This window comes from Cucurbita maxima, unplaced genomic scaffold (assembly GCF_002738345.1).
Source record: "Cucurbita maxima cultivar Rimu unplaced genomic scaffold, Cmax_1.0 Cma_Scf00003, whole genome shotgun sequence".
In the NCBI taxonomy this organism is placed as follows: Eukaryota; Viridiplantae; Streptophyta; class Magnoliopsida; order Cucurbitales; family Cucurbitaceae; genus Cucurbita; species Cucurbita maxima.
Genome location: NW_019272019.1, coordinates 1,806,352 through 1,825,880, shown reverse-complemented (window position 1 = coordinate 1,825,880; position 19,529 = coordinate 1,806,352). Strand labels below are relative to the sequence as shown.

Here is a 19,529-nt window from a genome sequence, read left to right as displayed (position 1 = left end):
AAAAAAAAAAAAAAAAAAAAAAAAAAAAAAAAAAAAAAAAAAAAAAAAAAAACTTCTTTCGGCTGAAAATGGACCCATCTCTTTAGAAGACGGACCCAAGATTACTTGAAGCGAAATTCTGGGTTTCATTGGCAACATTGCTCCCACGACTTTACTCTCATCTCTCTCTTTTTTCTTTATTGTTCTGTTCACCTTCCCCCACTCACTCACCTTTTCCTAAATTCCAGGAATTAAACTCTCCCCACATTCAAACATCTCACTAGTATTATTTATGAGCATCAATATAAGAAATGTTTTATAGTTAAATTACCATTTTAGCCCTCATCATATATTTTTTTACCATTTCAATTAATAAATTTATTATACAACAATTTAAATTTTATATTCAATTTTATTTTTAATAAATTTGTGAATTCAGAACAAGAATATATAAGAAAATCTAGATATTAATTTGTAGTTTTGAAGGTTTTTGGACGAAATAAATAAATTTGTAATTTAAGCTTTGAGAATTTCTATTTTAGAACAGTATCATCTAGATGGTAATTTTAGGGGAAAAGTAAACAAGAACGAACTGTACGGATTTTTCTCAGTCATTTTAAATTTTGAATTCTGGTAGTTTACGGAGTGAATTTCAAATTTAGAGAGGGAAAAAAAGAAAGAAAGAAGAACAGAATGTGGTGTGGCTGTGAAGAGAAATTTAAGAGGTAGGTGAAGTGGTGAGGCTGTGAAGAGAAATTTAAGAGGTAGGTGAAGTGGTGGTGGAAAAAGAAAGAAGATGAACAAATTGGAAGAAATGAAACCTTGAACGAAGAGTCATCTAAATAACTAATTTGAAAAAGAAAAAAGAAAATCGAAAGAACTGTTCATCGATTTGAGAAAAACAGAAATCACTGCAACGAATTTTAAATTCATACCAGCTTCTTCGGCCTTGCGTTGAGCCAATTCATGATCATTGATAACCTCCTCAGAAATCACAGAAGTAGAAGAAACCTGAGCATTACAATTCGTAACCAGAGCCTTCAATCCTCTCGGAATATTCTTGTTCGGAGACGTTAAAATCGAATTCCTGAAGCTTAATTCCTGCGGCATTTTCGATGAATCACACTCGATTCTCCCTCTAACAAATCTCGTGTTCCTCTTTTTCAACACGCAGATTTACAGATGATCAAAATCCTTCTCACAACCTAAAAACAATCAAGAAATCAAACAATGTCGATTCTACAAAACAGAAAAGGAAGAAATATGTAACAAATCCAGTGATCAAAGTGTTTACCGGCAAAGAAACTTCAACTTCAAATTAATTAGTAGCAGAGAGTTGAACGAGCCTTCTCGTGATCGTCGTTGAAACGATGAGAATTTCAAAAAAAATGTGAAAATCCAGAAGCGGTTTATTAAGTGCTGCTTCGACGTGGGGAAGGTTTTAGAGAGAGAGAGAGAGAAGAATCTAAAGAAAGCTTAAATTGTAACGTTATGGAGTGTTTATGGCCTCCATGAATCCCTTACTGAAATGACCAAAATCTCCCCCATATTATTTTCAATATAAAATATTACCCATTTTATTTCTTATATATATTTCTGGTTTTATTTATATATTGATTTTATGTTAAATATTGCTAATTTTTTATTTTAATTTCCATAAGCCTTAATTCATATTATTCAAAATCCAAAGCTTTATGAGCTTTTAATTTATATGATAAATTTGACATTAACTAATTAATTTATGTTCGGATTAGTTGAACTAAGGAAACGTTAATGTCATGTTACACATTTGTTAGAGAGGAGAATGAAACATCCTTAAACGCGTTTTAAAAACCTTGAGGGAAAGTCCGAAAGGAAAAGCCAAAAGAGTCTACTAGTTGTGGATCTAGGCTGTTACAAATAGTATTGGAGTCAGACACAGGGTGATGTGCCACCAAAGAGACTGAGCCCCGAAGAAGGGTAGACACGAGGCGATGTATCACTAAGAACGATGGGTCCCGAAGGGGGTGGATTGTGAGATCTCACATTGGCTGGGGAAGAGAACGAAACACCATTTGTAAGGGTGTAGAAATCTTTCCCTAACATACGTGTTTTAAAAATCTTGAGGGGAAGTTCGAAAGGGAAAGCCCAAAGAAGATAATATCTGCTAACGATGGGTTTGGACTGTTACAACTAGTATTAGAGCCAGACACGGGGTGATATGCCAGCGAGGAGACTGAGCCACGAAGAAGTGTAGGCACAAGGTAATGTACCACTAAGTACGTTGGGTCCCGAAGGGGGTGGATTTGGTGGGGGTTCCACATGATTGGAGAAATGAACAAGTGTCAACAAGGAGACATTGGGTCTCGTAGGGGGTGGATTGTGAGATCCTACATTGGTTGAGGAGAACAAAACACTCTTTATAAAGGTGTAGAAATCATTCTCTAGTAGACGCGTTTTAAAAACCTTGACGGGAACCCCGAAAAGAAAAATTCAAAGAGAACAATATCTACTAGCGGTGGGTCTAGGTTGCTACCGTTAACAAATATAATATATATATATATATATATATATATATATATATATATATATATATATATATATTTGAGGCATGAGGTACGAGTTCCAATATTATTTTTATCCGGGACAAATAAAACAAATGCAATAAATAAACAAAAAAACAATATTCAAATTTAAAATTTGAAAAATGGAAAAGATTCTAAGACAACGGCCGTTTCTTAACGGCGGGAAGAAGGGTTTAAAGGCGGACGTCAATAAACGAAGCACCGTCAGAAGCCCCATACGGCATTAATAATTTAATATTAAATAAGTCAAAGGCTTTGAGTTTTATAGAAGAATTTTGACTTATTAAATACATTATCTGAAACAAATGTAATAATGACACGTGTACATCGTCCTTCACGTCGGACCTCTTAAAGTAGTTAGGTTTTGTTACAGTACATTACTCACACCGTTGTACGCATGGTCCTTCCAAAATCAACGGACGGCGTTGCGACTTAACCCTGACCCCACTTCTCTCTAATATTAGAATAAAATAAAATAATCCTAACCCTACACCAAATAAGAGAATATATGTTAATGGTGGGCTTGAGCTATTATAAATGATATCATAGCCAAACAACGGGCAGTGTGCCAATGAGGGTGCTCGGGGCCCAAAGAGGGTGGATCGTGAGATCCTATATCTATTATAGAGAGAACGACTTTGTAACATTCCAAACCCACCTCGAGTAGATATTGTCTATTTTAGGCTGTTACGTATCGCCGTCAACCTCACGATTTTAAAACGTGTCTGCTCAGGAGAAGTCTTCACCCTCTTATAGGGAATGTTTTGTTCCTCTCTCCAACCGATGTGAGATTGCACAATAAATAAGGGTGTAGAAAAACCTTGAGGGGAAACCCGAAAATAAAAGTTTAAAGAAAACAATATCGGCTAGCTAATCATATTTTAGTTTAAACCCACAAAAACTTTCTTCGAGTTCGACTAAAAAACTTCAAACCAATAAAAACACGATCATTTCTCGTGTACTCCAATTCAATCCATATCATCAACCATTTATAGCTCTAACGAATCTTTCTAAAGGGTCGAGGGTTTAATTTGCAACCAATTCTCACGTTCTCTTCTATGAGTACAATTCGTATTTCTATAACAGTATGGTATATTATCGACTTCCAAAGCTTATACCCGAGCAATTTTCTTTAGTTTCAGCTAAAAGACTTCAAACTACTAAAAACGCTATCGTTTCTTGCATACCCGAACCATGGTACGACACTTGCATCTCTAATTCAATCAATTATTCCTTTAATCTTACACCTTAATAAAATCATTCGGGTATTCGAGCCGAGCGGGAAAAGTGAAAAGAGTAAAAGGAATTATGAACGTTGGATCCTCCTAACTAAAATGATTATGGAGGCAAACTCTTTTGGCCATGCGACCTTTTTTACCCTATGTGACCCATTTATTCGACCACATTTTCTCTACCAAAATCATCATCATCATCATCATCATTATTATTATTATTATTATTATTATTATTATTATTATTATTATTATTATTATTATTATTATTATTATTATTATTATTATTATTATTATTATTATTATTATTAACTTTCTTTCCTCGGTCAAAAGGGCAAACAGGCGTTTCCAATTTTACCCTCATAAAAAATATTTCGTGCTTTACTTCAACCAACGTGAGATCTCACATTTTTACATTTTTGTCATGTAAAATTCCGATTTTACCCTTATTGTTTCGAGATCAGGCAGAATCTAAAATCAAATTATTATTTTGTAGGGGCATTCACATGACCTGATAACTCAATCTATCGGGACTACCCAACTCAAACCATAAACGTTGAGTTGGGTTAATTTTTTTTCGATTTGGGTTGGGTTAAATTTTTGAAAAACAGAAAATTTTGGTTTAGTTTGCTAGTTAACATTTTTTTTTGTCAGATTAACCCGACCAACCTGAAAATAGGGTCATAACTCAACCCAATCCTACCTTACTTATTAAAAATATTAAATGTTTGTAACTAATATTAGCGGTGCGTTGTGACTTGTAAATGTTTGTAACCATCTAACAACCCAACCTATTAGGAACTCTCTCCAGGTTGTCCGGGTCACCAACTATAATACAAACCCATTAGGATAATTGGGCCCTAAGGGTAAATTAGTCAAGCCCAACTATAATACAATTGGGCTAAAGAAACAACTGGGCCTAAACTCACGTCCACGTCGAAAGGATGAGCCCAAAATCCAAGCCCACGTCGAAAGTAATTTAGTTTTAAGTAATTAGATTATATTTTAATATATTTAATAAAATCATTAAAATTTTATCATTTAAAAATAAAAAGAATATATCAAGTTTATTTTCTTATTAACTTTTAAATTAACGTATTAAAATATATATTAAATTTGTGGTAGGTCCCACAACTTATCAACATAAAATTTTTATTTATTCTATATTTTTAATTTTCTCATTAGTAATTAAAATTAAATTAAAATATTAAATTTATTAATATTTTAATTTAATTTTTGGTGTCGGTATGAATCACACTCAAACATGAGATTTGACGAGTATAAAACATTAGTTTTGATACATGATGTAATGTCTTAAACGTGCGACTAACATAAATACATCATTTTAAAATAATGGATAACATTAATCTTTCATAAAACGTTCATACCAGCTCAATGACTAACGTGTGTTCATTTCTAATAATATGGCAAACATTCATACAAGAACGACATTGTGACATCACGTACAACAAAGAGTTCGTTCAACCGAGCATATTGCATTTCAACAATAAATTCACTTACCGCGAGATAAGTGCTCGAATAAGAATAAGTATTAGCATCATCGAAATCAGCTTGAAAAGTTGGTTAAAAAGTAGTCCAAATCGAGCAAAAAAAAAAATCAAATTAGACTTAGAAGGAAAAAAATGACCTAAGTCGAGAGAACTGAGATACATCGAGCAAATTTTATTGATTGTTGACTTTAACCTTGACCATTGACTTTAATAGTTGACTAGGCCCAAAACTGAAAATAGACCAACTCAACTTGACTCGACTTAGACCCAAACAAAAATAGATCGAATTGGATCATATCGAACATGAACAAGAACCTACTTCTTCTTCACGTGTGCATTGTGTCACAATCATGCTATGAAGAGAGTAGGTTGTGACCCTCACGTCATGACAAACAAAGCGGCATCCCTCAAGAGACGCCCATCTGGCCACATGCGGGCCAATATAGAAGAGTACCATGATGCGATTGAGGAGGACGATGCATCATTCAACACACCACCACGCTAAGTGGACATTGAAGACAAGTTGAGACATAAGCAAGACAGAGACATCAAAATAGACATGAAGGGTAAAGATAGGCTTGTTGAAGGGTCGGGTAGGGCCCCGGGCCTTAACCTCAAAAGTTGGAGTTTCGGAAGGAATTTAGGCATGCGGTTCAGGAGTTAAGTCCGTCCATATAAAACATGAATGCTCGCCAAGTTTGGTGTCAATCGGACACTGGACGGATAATGCACGACACCGTATGATAGTTCACCAAAATCATGTCTACACCCAGAAGATTGAAAATGACTCAAAATGTATTGTAGGGTAACATGGTGTTAGCTCTCCACCACCCCTGGGCCCTGTAGCCTAAGTGCGCTACCTTGTGTCACATACGTGAGTCACAGTGTGGGCGAGCGTGCCGAAACGAGTGTTTCGGATGACTTCCTTTGAATGGATTTTTGAAGGACAGTACCGGACGACACGGGTGTGCTGGTATTACGCCCTAGCCCGCGTGTTGGAGGTTGCTACATACACCCGCTATTGGCGAAGACAAACCTCGCCTAAAGTCCAACGAAGCCACAAAGTTGGAGCAAAAAATATATATGGGGCTTAATTCCTCTTAAAGCTAGTCGTGAGCGTGTCAAGATCACGACGCCACACTGTAAAAAATGTAGAATCGTAACACATTACTCACGATTCAGCGCAAGCAAGAAGGTTGAAGTACAAAGCTAATCTGAATTGTTTGAAAATTAAGCATATTTAAAAAGTAAAATAATAATAAAGATTGTGAATACAAATGGAAATTCAAATTCAAATCCAAATTAAAAACTACTTTATTTTTAAATTACATTGAAATGTATACCATATTAAATAAAAATTAACTATGGTACAATTTTAATGCATAATTTATTGGGTTGAATATTCTTTATATTTTATATTTTTATTTTTTAATTCCGATTCTATCGAATATTCTTATTCCATAATCTCTATTATTTATTTTAAAAATGGGTAGAAATAAGATTATAAATTTAATTGTTTAAAAAATTAATTTTAATATTTTATTCTCACTCTAGAAAAGATTTAAAAAAATATATTATATAAATGGGATTCTTAATATATTTAAAATTTTTATACGCATTTATTATATTAAAAGTGTCTATTATTATTATTTAGAAAAGTTTATTAAAATTAATTAAAAAAATTAGTATATTATTAAATTAATGTTTTATTAATATATTTAAGCATCTAAAACTCAACCCTTCGGTGTATATATTCGATCGTACGGATTACTTTTTATTAATTAAAGGCCGACAGATTTCTATAAAGGAAAGAACTTACTATAAATAAATAAATAAATAAATAAATACACATTATTTAAAGGACGGACGGAAAAGCAAACCTTTTATTTTTAAAATAATGAAAAATGTTTTTTTTTTTTTTTTTTTTTTAATTTCTTAGAGTTCGGTGGATTTGGTGACATTCAAGTAATATGATGAGTACAGACGCATACATTACAGGAAGGAAAATGATTGTCATGTTTAACATAATATTACAACAGTTGCTATTCCTTTCGAGTGTCTGACAACGACACTAAAGACGCTAGCCCAACCAGTACGAAGCCTAGAGGGTGTGTGAACCGTTTGGTGGGTCTATATTCGCATGTATGAGAAATGTGTAGTTAGTAAATACACATCGGATGACTCGGACTAAAAAAGCTGCCAAAGAGAATAAAGTTTTGAATCATAGGTCTCATTCTTGTTGCATGTGTTTGCATTTCCTAACCGTGGGACCACTTACTAAATATTTCTTAAAATATTCAAGCCACATGCTATTTTAATATTTTAGATAAAGGCAAGACACTCCTTTATGATTGAGGGTGATATTGTATCACAGACCATGCAATCTACATAGAGTAGTTGAGCTTGGATTAGATTCTTTTTTCTTTTTTTTTTTTGTCTCGGTTAGGTTGAATTTTTTATTATAATATTTTCCATGTACCACCTGTTAAGGATAGTTGACCGTTCATTATAAGGCAAATATCTAGATAATCTTCTTCTCACACTTGGGTTTTCTTGCAGTCGCGCTGACACGTCCCTTTTTGTCTTTCATCAGCAATCTAACCTTATCTATTTGCTTCTTTATGTTGATGACATTATTGTTACTGGCAACAACTCATCTCTTATTAACAGCTTTACTCGCAAGCTTCATTCTGAGTTTGCTACCAAAGATTTGGATTCTCTCAGTTACTTTCTTGGTCTTGAAGCTTCACCCACTCCTGATGGTCTTTTTATCAGTCAGTTAAAATATGCTCGAGATATTCTTACTCGTGCTCAGTTGCTCGATAGCAAACCAGTTCACACTCCCATGGTTGTTTCTCAACACCTGACTGCTGATGGTTCTCCTTTCTCTGATCATACTCTCTACAGATCTCTTGTTGGCGCCCTTCAGTACTTGACTATTACGTGTCCAAATATTGCCTATGCTGTCAATTCTGTCAGTCAATTCTTGCATGCCCCTACTGCAGATCACTTTCTTGCTGTCAAACGTATTCTTTGCTATGTCAAAGGAACACTCCACTTTGGTCTTATCTTTCGTCCATCCACGGTTCCTAGTACGCTAGTCGCTTATTCGGATGCTGACTGGGCTGGTTGTCCCGATACTCGTCGTTCTACATCCGGCTATTCTATTTATCTTGGTAACAATCTCATTTTTTGGAGTGCCAAAAAACAACCTACTGTATCACGCTCCAGCTGTGAATCTGAGTATCGTTCTCTTGCCACAACTGCTGCTGAACTTCTTTGGGTTACGCATCTTTTGCATGACCTCAAGGTCCCTATTTCACAGCAGCCCTTACTCTTATGTGACAACAAAAGTGCTATTTTTTTTAGCTCTAATCCTGTTTCTCACAAGCGGGCCAAGCATGTTGAACTAGATTATCATTTCCTTCGAGAACTTGTTATCGCTGGCAAACTTCGTACACAATATGTACCCTCTCATCTCCAAGTTGCTGACATCTTCACAAAGAGTATTTCTCGACCTTTCTTTGAATTTTTCAGATTCAAGCTTCATGTTCGTTCAAATCCGACGCTCAGCTTGCGGGGGGTGTTAAGGATAGTTGACCGTTCATTATAAGGCAAATATCTAGATATTTGCCTTACATTACGGGTTACCATATTTGCCCTTTTACTAAATGCAAATATATTGTATTCATTTATTATTCTTTCCTTTTATGCTATTTCCTTATTATTTGTAATTTACCTTATTTCTGTATTCTGTAAATGATTATAAATAAGAGAACTCTTACCACCATTTGGGTGTGGTGGATTAATCAAACATTCACACCACCGAACACAAATATTATATTCCTGGACATTCTATTTCTAAGCATTTTTTCGGGCGTCCAAAGCAAAACTTCCAATCAAAACACCCTTAAAAGTAAGAGAAACCCTCCATTTTGTATGCCTCGGAAAAGTTCCCACACAAAAATTTAATACCCTCCCCAAACACGAGTCTTTCTTTTTTCGAGTAATCGTATTAGAAAAGCGTGGGACGGAAATGATGAAATGTAGCTCTCGAATTTGAAGTGAACCTGAGAACTCAATACCCATAAATGAAAAACTTATAACTCTCGATTGAAAGCTCGATATATCTTGCTTCATGCTCCAAATGATTGCTGAGTGTTCATAATTTATAGAGGGAAGATTCACAAATTAGACCGTTTTTTTATCATATCAACTCGAGCACCCAAAAATAGCGTTACAATCCAATCCTACCCTATTTTATTTTTAAAATTATAATAAAAATTAAAAATATTTGACGTTGTTTGTTACTGATATTAGTAAATTATATTTAATATTTAATATTTATAAGGTTTTTAAAAAAATAATAATAAATTAAAGAAAAAATTAATTAATGACTTTCTACTTTTGAACTATTGGTGAAAAAAATTAAAGACTTTTATCGTGTTTAATAATTTTATAAATTTTAAATTTTTAAAAATATATTATATTGTATTTAATTTTATATTTTATATTTAATAGATTTACAAATTTTTTAAAATTTTAAAATATGAACCCTAAATATGTAAGAGTGTTGTTACAAATAGTATTAGAGTCAGTCATAGGACGATGTGAGGTGTCACGGTCATGCATGTCCAAAGCGTGTTGTCAGTGGTCGCTTACAGATATCCCGATCTTGCTTGTCCAAGACGTGTTGTCCATAGTTACATGTCTGTTACTAAACCCCTTATACGTGCTTTCATCCTATATATGTTTTTATCATTCTATATTGGGTAAGTATAAGGGTGTATGATCATTCACCAAAATCGTGTCTATACCTACAAGGGCTAAAATGCCCTAAAATTATAGGGGGATATGACTAGTTGTCAACTTCTTACTGTGTGATATTTATATGTAATTAAGCCGTTGTTGTTGCCTTTTGCTTACATTCCCATATAACACAAATTTCAATTTCTCAAATATTACTTTCAAAACTCTCTTTCGAAATCTCTCTGCCCCTGTTTTCCAAAACCTTTTTCTTGAACTGGGGCCAGAGGCTCGAGCATACGTCGCTTGGCCGTAAGCGACTCAAGAACAAATAGGCTTAACTCACTCGTTGCTGAGAAGTGAGTGTTGTACAATTGCAACTCCGCTGCCATCAAAGTGCGATTGTGACACGTGGCACTAGTCAGAGTAGACGAGTTTTAAAACATTAAGAGCAAGCTCGAAAGGAAAAACTCAAATAGGACAATATTTACTAGCGGTGAGCTTGGGTTATTACAAGTGCAAAATCTGAATTCGATACTTGATAGTTGACATTCCCTTACGACCGTTGCGATGCTTACATGTTTCTTAAGAAAAGTTTTAGAAGATCACCCGACATATAATTGTTTCAAAAAAATAAAGTGTATCGTGTCGATATGGTAGTAAGTTTTAGTAAGTATTTCTTAACCATCTATTGAATAGAAAAAAAAAAAAATTATTGAAAATACTTAATTTATATGTGAAATTATGATAACATTTTCTATGCACGAAGGACATTACCTTTATTAGACATTTTTTTTTTTCGGACACTATAAACCAAACCTTGAACTAAATGGCTCGTAAGGGTAAACACAGTTATTTGATTCCCGAACATTATTTTTACGAACACCATAAATAAAACATCTCGTAAGGGTAAACACAGTTATTTGATTCCCGAACATTATTTTTACGAACACCATAAATAAAACATTGAATCGAACTGCTCGTAAAGGTAAACGCAGTTATTTGATTCCCGAGCATTATTTTTACGGACACCATAAACAAAACATTGAACCGAACCGCTCGTAATGGTAAACGCAGTTATTTGATTCCCAAACATTATTTTTATGGACACCATAAACAAAACATTGAACCGAACCGCTCGTAAGGGTAAACGCAGTTATTTGATTTCCGAGCATTATTTATATGGACACCATAAACAAAACATTGAACCGAACCATTCGTAAGGGTAAACGCAGTTATTTGATTCCCGAGCATTATTTTTACGGACACCATAAACAAAACATTGAACCGAACCGCTCGTAAGGGTAAACGCAGTTATTTGATTCCCGAGCATTATTTTTACGAACACCATAAACAAAACATTGAACCGAACCGCTCGTAATGGTAAACGCAGTTATTTGATTCCCAAACATTATTTTTATGGACACCATAAACAAAACATTGAACCGAACCGCTCGTAAGGGTAAACGCAGTTATTTGATTCCCGAGCATTATTTTTACGAACACCATAAACAAAACATTGAACCGAACCGCTCGTAATGGTAAACGCAGTTATTTGATTCCCAAACATTATTTTTATGGACACCATAAACAAAACATTGAACCGAACCGCTCGTAAGGGTAAACCAATTATTTGATTCCCGAGCATTATTTTTACGGACACCATAAACAAAACATTGAACCGAACCACTCGTAAGGGTAAATGCAGTTATTTGATTCCCGAGCATTATTTTTACGGACACCATAAACAAAACATTGAACCGAACCGCTCGTAAGGGTAAACGCAGTTATTTGATTCCCGAGCATTATTTTTACGGACACCATAAACAAAACATTGAACCGAACCGCTCGTAATGGTAAACGCAGTTATTTGATTCCCAAACATTATTTTTATGGACACCATAAACAAAACATTGAACCGAACCGCTCGTAAGGGTAAACCAGTTATTTGATTCCCGAGCATTATTTTTACGGACACCATAAACAAAACATTGAACCGAACCACTCGTAAGGGTAAACACAGTTATTTGATTCCCGAACATTATTTTTACGAACACCATAAATAAAACATTGAATCGAACTGCTCGTAAAGGTAAACGCAGTTATTTGATTCCCGAGCATTATTTTTACGGACACCATAAACAAAACATTGAACCGAACCGCTCGTAATGGTAAACGCAGTTATTTGATTCCCAAACATTATTTTTATGGACACCATAAACAAAACATTGAACCGAACCGCTCGTAAGGGTAAATGAAGTTATTTGATTCCTGAGCATTATTTTTACGAACACCATAAACAAAACATTGAACCGAACCGCTCGTAAGGGTAAACGCAGTTATTTGATTCCCGAGCATTATTTTTACGGACACCATAAACAAAACATTGAACCGAACCACTCGTAAGGGTAAATGCAGTTATTTGATTCCCGAGCATTATTTTTACGGACACCATAAACAAAACATTGAACCGAACCGCTCGTAATGGTAAACGCAGTTATTTGATTCCCGAGCATTATTTTTACGGACACCATAAACAAAACATTGAACCGAACCGCTCGTAATGGTAAACGCAGTTATTTGATTCCCAAACATTATTTTTATGGACACCATAAACAAAACATTGAACCGAACCGCTCGTAATGGTAAACGCAGTTATTTGATTCCCAAACATTATTTTTATGGACACCATAAACAAAACATTGAACCGAACCGCTCGTAAGGGTAAATGAAGTTATTTGATTCCTGAGCATTATTTTTACGGACACCATAAACAAAACATTGAACCGAACCGCTCGTAAGGGTAAACGCAGTTATTTGATTCCCGAGCATTATTTTTACGAACACCATAAACAAAACATTGAACCGAACCGCTCGTAATGGTAAACGCAGTTATTTGATTCCCAAACATTATTTTTATGGACACCATAAACAAAACATTGAACCGAACCGCTCGTAAGGGTAAATGAAGTTATTTGATTCCCGAGCATTATTTTTACGGACACCATAAACAAAACATTGAACCGAACCGCTCGTAAGGGTAAACGCAGTTATTTGATTCCCGAGCATTATTTTTACGGACACCATAAACAAAACATTGAACCGAACCGCTCGTAATGGTAAACGCAGTTATTTGATTCTTGAGCATTATTTTTACGAACACCATAAACAAAACATTGAACCGAACCGCTCGTAAGGGTAAACGCAGTTATTTGATTCCCGAGCATTATTTTTACGGACACCATAAACAAAACATTGAACCGAACCGCTCGTAAGGGTAAACGCAGTTATTTGATTCCCGAGCATTATTTTTACGGACACCATAAACAAAACATTGAACCAAATCGCTCGTAAGGGTAAACACAATTATTTGATTCTCGAGCATTATTTTTATGGACACCATAAACAAAACATTGAACCAAACCGCTCGCAGGGGTAAACACAGTTATTTGATTCTCAAGCATTATTTTTACGAACACCATGAACCAAACCGCTCGTAAGGATAAACACACTTATTTGATTATCGAGCATTATTTTTACAAACACCATAAACAAAACATTGAACCAAACTGCTCGTAAGGATAAACACAATTATTTGATTCTCGAGCATTATTTTTACAGACAACATAAACAAAACCTCGAACTGAATCGCTCGTAAGGGTATTATTGAAACAAACTACCATCTTAATTAATTATTTATAAAGATAAATATATAACAAAAAAAAAAATATTTAAAATATCTATAAAGATATTTTAAAATATAATAAAATAATTAAATTTTAGATGATAATTAATAATTATATGTCAAAATCTAATTATTTTATTGGTTTGAATTTCAATCTATTGGTGGAATAATTTTTGAATAAATATGGAAATATTAAGAGAAAAATAATGGAGAAAGTGGGCCCACCGTTCTAAAATGGAATCGGGAAACAAGGGCTCCCCCTCCTCCGTCTCCGGCTCCCATATATATCTCCAGCCACCACCCACCCGTCTGAATCAGGAATGAAAAAATACCTTCATTTTCTCTCTCTAAACGAATTTCCGGCTCGACTTCGGCAGGTGCGTTCGGAGCGAACTGCATTTGATTTCTTTGCAATCAATTTGACTGAATCTTAGAATAATCTCAGTTTGTGTTTCTTTAATCACCACAGTAATAAACAATAATTTTTCAAAAAGATTTGCATTCGCTCGCTGATCGCCGCGGGATTTGGATTGGATCTGCAGCGTAGTCGTACTAGTATGTGAGACAACTTTGAAGCTTCTTTGATTGTTTGGATCTTTTTTAAAAATCAATCATGTAGCGTTGTTTNTGATTTTGATTCGTTCGTTTTCTGTTTTTTTTTTTTTTTTTTTTTTTTTTTTTTTTTTTTTTTTTTTTTTTTTTTTTTTTTTTGTATTTCTGGTGGAGTTGGGTTAATGTAGATTATTGTAGATGCTTGTCGTACGCGGATTCAGTTTTCTGATTGCTTAATTCCCTCGATTTCTATGGCCACTAAACTGAGTGTTTTTTAGGCGTGTTTGGTTAGGACTCTAGTTCTTCTGCTGTAAGGATGATAAATATGATTGTGGTTTGATTACCTTAATTATGCGAATGAGATTCTGTTATTTTGAGGTGTCGTACTTAGTTAGAATTCGGAAAAAAATCATATGGTAGAGAGTGAAGTAGTTTGCTGGGTTGCAGGACATTCTAAATCTACTCAAGCAGTTAGAATTAAAGCATCTGTGATCAAATTTTATGGTTCATATTGGCAAGCGGTATTAAATGAGACCCGGTTATTGGGGATGGTGTGGATAGGGAATTTAAGCGCTTCAACTACTATAACATAATGGGGTTAACATAATTGTTGTGGTTTATACATCTTTTGTGGCCAATTATTCTATGATTGATTTGTTGTATTATTAGTCCATGAACTAGTAGGTCTATATGTCTTGTAGAGAGTAGAATTTTTGTATGTTTGTTTTTATGACGCTGGGTGTAGAGTAAATGAGTTATGAATGACTTGTGCCGTTGAAATTATTATAAATGGTTTTCCTCCTTAAATGAATAATACTCACTGCTAGTTTCTCTCTATTATAGTTAAGATTTTGGGCATGGGCTCTGCTTCAGTTGCTGATTTAATAGAGGCATCCTCTGGCGTGCACTTTTCTGGACGTCTTATTGATAGAAAGCAACAAAATGGACATACAAGGAGATTGATGTCAGAAACTGAAAATTTTCATAAACAACCTTTTGTCATTGGCAAGTATTTTCATGCATTACATGCTTGATATCTTTGTCGTTGAAATATGAAAAATTCTTGAAACTGACGTTTATTTCTGAAGAAAGTGACGTTTGTCCTAAGTTTTTTTAGTTGGTAACTGTAATGATGCCTGATATTGTAACTTGTTTAGTAGGTAACAGTAACTGACGTTCATTCTCATTTTTCTTTCATCTTTCCCCTTGTTAACTGATTGAGAAAGCTCAAAATGACGTCAAGGGTCCAGCTATAATGAATTATGTCATCTTTAATTTGTTTTTTATGTTGTTGGTGGGCGTGGCAATCTGTTATTTTTGAACAAGGTTTTCACTCATCTATTTTGTTATATTCTACTTTAGCATCATCTTTATGACCTTCTTAATGTACTTGTAACTTCGAGTTCTCCCAGCATACTCAAATTAATGGGTTTCTTTGATCTTCAATGTGTATAGCTTACCAATCTTCTTTCTCTTGAAGGGGTTGCTGGTGGTGCGGCCTCTGGAAAGACTACAGTTTGTGATATGATCATTCATCAACTTCATGACCAGCGAGTTGTTCTTGTAAACCAGGTAATTTTCTCGATGGAAATTTCATATACTGGTGGTGAACATCACAAGTATTGTCTTAGATTAATTACCTTTAACTTGAAAATCTGAGCCATGAAAAAGTAGAATTTGAGAACATCAACTGCTTGGAATTAATCTTAATTCTAACCACCCTCCTACATATATTGACACCTTATTTATTTATTTTTTCTACTTAATTTATACCACCTTTTGCCACTTGGCTCTATGGAGCATGGAGGACAATCACAAGTGAGGATTTAAATCTGATGACCTTCTGGCACTGATATTGTTATTATATGTTTGTCTTATAGGATTCTTTTTATCATAATTTATCTTCAGAGGAACTTACACAAGTACACGAATACAACTTTGACCATCCTGGTAAGTTTAATCTAATTTTTCCATTAATAATTCATACCTTAGAATAATTGAATAATTCCTCGGGTTTGATGCCAATATTCTCTTGATGGCATATTCTTCATTGGAAGTTACTAATTGTTCGTTTAAAAATTTTGCATCTTCCATGTATTCCTGTCATCTATTTTACTCAACTCATCTGCCAAGTATTCTTGTTCGTTTAAAAATTTGAACATTCTGGTTGCATTAGTTTTACAGTTGTTACGGTTGATACTCATATCCTTTATGCAATATTTAGAGATGCTTCTAGTTTTTACCCTTTGAAAAGCTTGAATGCTAATGTTTTCCGAGTTGTACTCTAAATAATAGTCTGAAGGACTTTCTAATGATCAGGTTATATGTACTGCATGAGTTTGGTAAATACTGTAGCTGTGTTCTGGATTGGGGTGTGAAAAACTGATGGAACGCTCCTTTCTGATGTAAAATTTCTTGTTATCAGATGCATTTGATACAGAGGAACTTCTAAGCTCAATGGAAAAATTGAGGCATGGGGAGCCTGTAGATATTCCAAAATATGACTTCAAGAGTTATAATAATAATGTGTTTCCACCAAGAAGGGTATGGAAATTAGACACAACTGCCATTCTTTCGCTGCAGTTGAAATGTTATTTATGCTTTTTTGGCTTCTAGATTTTTTTTCTGATTTGGCATTACTATCATGAAAATAGATTCTCAAGGTGCCGTCATATATCTTTAGGGCACTAGGACATGCCTGTACAATGAATTTGATTCTTCTCTTCTACTCCGTGGGTTTTGAGAACTTGATTGTGATCTGGGAGACATGAAAGTTTGTAGAAAAGAGACCTATACAATAGGTAAAAATTATAAATTGATGAATGCTTGATAGACTCATTTATACCTTTAAAACATTGGTAATTTTTATGTAAGCTTTAATTAATTATTATTATTGAAAGGTGAAAGCAAAGGTGTTGCTATTTGAATTATAATGGGGGAGGTGTTTGATATTAAGGAGGATTTTCTTATTCGCCTTGCTTGTGCTGTCTAGTCAATATCTTATTTGACACTCACAAATAAAACCAGCATATATGTCATGGCATCACGCATTTCCTTTTTAATTTTTTTTGATCTACAGACACAGTTACTGTCTAATTCTCATTTGCAGGTTAACCCTTCGGATGTAATCATTTTGGAAGGAATTCTTGTTTTCCATGACCCTCGCGTTCGAGAACTGATGAATATGAAGATCTTTGTTGATACAGGTCTCTATGCTCTGTCCTTACTTTTGAATGTGCTGTTTCCATTTTTATAAGAAATGAAATTTATTAGCTTTTGAGACTTTTTGGATCTGAGATTAGGTCATAAAGGTCCTATGGCTTTGTCTCTACTTGTAAATGTTTTTACCCATCATTCTAGATAAAATTATTAGCTCTAGAGACTATCAGGTCTGTAATGAAGTATTTTCTTTGTGGACTATGCATGTATTTGGGTGGAGATGGTGGCTGAGATAAGAGTACAACGTTCTCATTAACATTGAGACAATAAGGCTTCACTTAGTCTGTAGTTTGAGAAATGTTTTATATTTTTCAGGTACTTTGATTACTACCATTACAAAGATCATGCATTGGAAAGGTTTATGAAAATTGTGGAAACAGTTTTTGGATTCAATTCCAGAGAACATGGAAAATATATAAATTTTGTTCTGTTTTCAAATTTTAATTTCTTGCTGTATAAATTATTATATTTCTATTTCTTTAATTAAACGAATCTGATTTAATAAAGTAACTTAAAATAATATATATAATATTTGTGGATATATTTTAAAATATACAGAAATAGTTCTAGCTAAATGGGTGGAAGAGAAAGTGAGTTAATCTAAATTATTAAACTTTCTTAATTTAGTTTAAATTTTTTCAAAGAACTGTGTACGATAAATCATCAGGTTATTAGTTAGTTAAAAAATTCTGCAACCAAACATACTTTTCATACGCTCCTGTTTCCTTACATTTATCCTGATAACCCTTTTTTCTATCATAAACCAGACATTTTCCAATGGCCCATCCAAAATTCGGGGAAATATTGAACCTACTGTGTTGAATAATTGCTTCACATTTTATACTTTTCAGTGCAGATGCTGATGTTCGTTTGGCGAGAAGGATAAGGCGTGACACTGCGGAGAAGGCTAGAGACATTGCTACAGTGCTTGATCAGGTTAGTAGTTTGTGCCATCAAACATTCACAGAAGGTTAATAGTACATGCTGTGTTATTTTTTTATTTGTAATTGGAGTGCTTCTTTCAGGAATAATGGTTCTCTCAATTTTTACTCACTAGATTTTCCTACATATGCTAATAACAAACGCGGAAGTTAATCTACGATCCCAATGGGCCAATTACATTTTTTTTCCACCCGTTTGACTTTCACTGTATGTGACATCAGAATGAATGTTTTTTAAATTTTCAGTTGTTTCCAAGTTATACTTTTTCTTTTAATAATTTGTTATTTTTATTTTTATGTTAATGTTTCTTCTGTTCTGTTGATGCAGTATTCAAAATTTGTAAAGCCTGCTTTTGATGACTTCATACTTCCTACAAAGAAGTATGCTGATATAATCATCCCCAGAGGGGGTGATAATCATGTTGCCATTGACTTGATCGTACAACATATTCGCACAAAGCTTGGTCAGCATGATCTTTGTAAAATATACCCTAATTTATACGTCATCCAGTCAACATTTCAGGTATGTGACCCGTCTATTGTGTGTTTTGCTATTAGCTTAAAGAATGCTAAATGTAATTTATTTTTATTATTATTATTTTGCATTTTGTATTTTTCTTTTGTTGGGGATTAATACTGCTGCTTTTTATTGTTTCCTCCAGATACGAGGCATGCATACATTAGTTCGAGATGCTAAAACTACAAAGCATGATTTTGTGTTTTATGCTGACCGATTGATTCGTCTGGTAACTTCTGTGCCTATAGAAACTTTTATTCTATCAGTGGTCAACTTTGCTTATAGAAATTATCCTATAAGTCTCTGTTTGGTTTTTATTCCCTGTCATAAGCATGACTTCCTAACCCATGATTTAGGTTGTTGAACATGGTCTGGGACATTTACCATTTACAGAAAAGCAGGTGACCACTCCAACTGGTAAGCCAGTTATCTGTTTATCAATGTATTTATGTCATTAAGGCTTCTGGTATTAAATGTCCATTTATTAATCTGTTTTAAGGATGGGAATCTATGCAATTAGTTACGGTCCTTTATTTTCACATAATTTTGAACTGTATGGCTTTTTTTTTTTTTTTTTTTTTCC

The 19,529-nt window shown here is 34.1% G+C and overlaps 2 protein-coding genes across 2 annotated transcripts in view; one reads left to right on the top strand and one right to left on the bottom strand.

Moving 5' to 3' along the window:
* LOC111476553 (kinesin-like protein KIN-14F) overlaps positions 1-1,436 on the bottom strand; it is a 9,335-nt gene extending 7,899 nt beyond the window's left edge. The window contains exons 1-2 of the mRNA XM_023120261.1: positions 1,274-1,436; positions 915-1,184 (exon numbers count right to left, since the gene is read on the bottom strand). Of these exons, the coding sequence (XP_022976029.1) occupies positions 915-1,089 (175 nt within the window). The 5' untranslated portion in view covers positions 1,090-1,184; positions 1,274-1,436. The remainder of the gene's footprint in view (positions 1-914; positions 1,185-1,273) is intronic.
* Positions 1,437-14,076: 12,640 nt separating this feature from the next.
* LOC111476558 (uridine kinase-like protein 3) overlaps positions 14,077-19,529 on the top strand; it is an 8,541-nt gene continuing 3,088 nt past the window's right edge. Inside the window, 11 exon segments of the mRNA XM_023120267.1 lie at positions 14,077-14,094; positions 14,211-14,272; positions 15,113-15,274; positions 15,750-15,841; positions 16,150-16,219; positions 16,695-16,813; positions 17,379-17,475; positions 18,345-18,424; positions 18,758-18,952; positions 19,092-19,175; positions 19,303-19,363. Of these exon segments, the coding sequence (XP_022976035.1) occupies positions 15,127-15,274; positions 15,750-15,841; positions 16,150-16,219; positions 16,695-16,813; positions 17,379-17,475; positions 18,345-18,424; positions 18,758-18,952; positions 19,092-19,175; positions 19,303-19,363 (946 nt within the window). The 5' untranslated portion in view covers positions 14,077-14,094; positions 14,211-14,272; positions 15,113-15,126.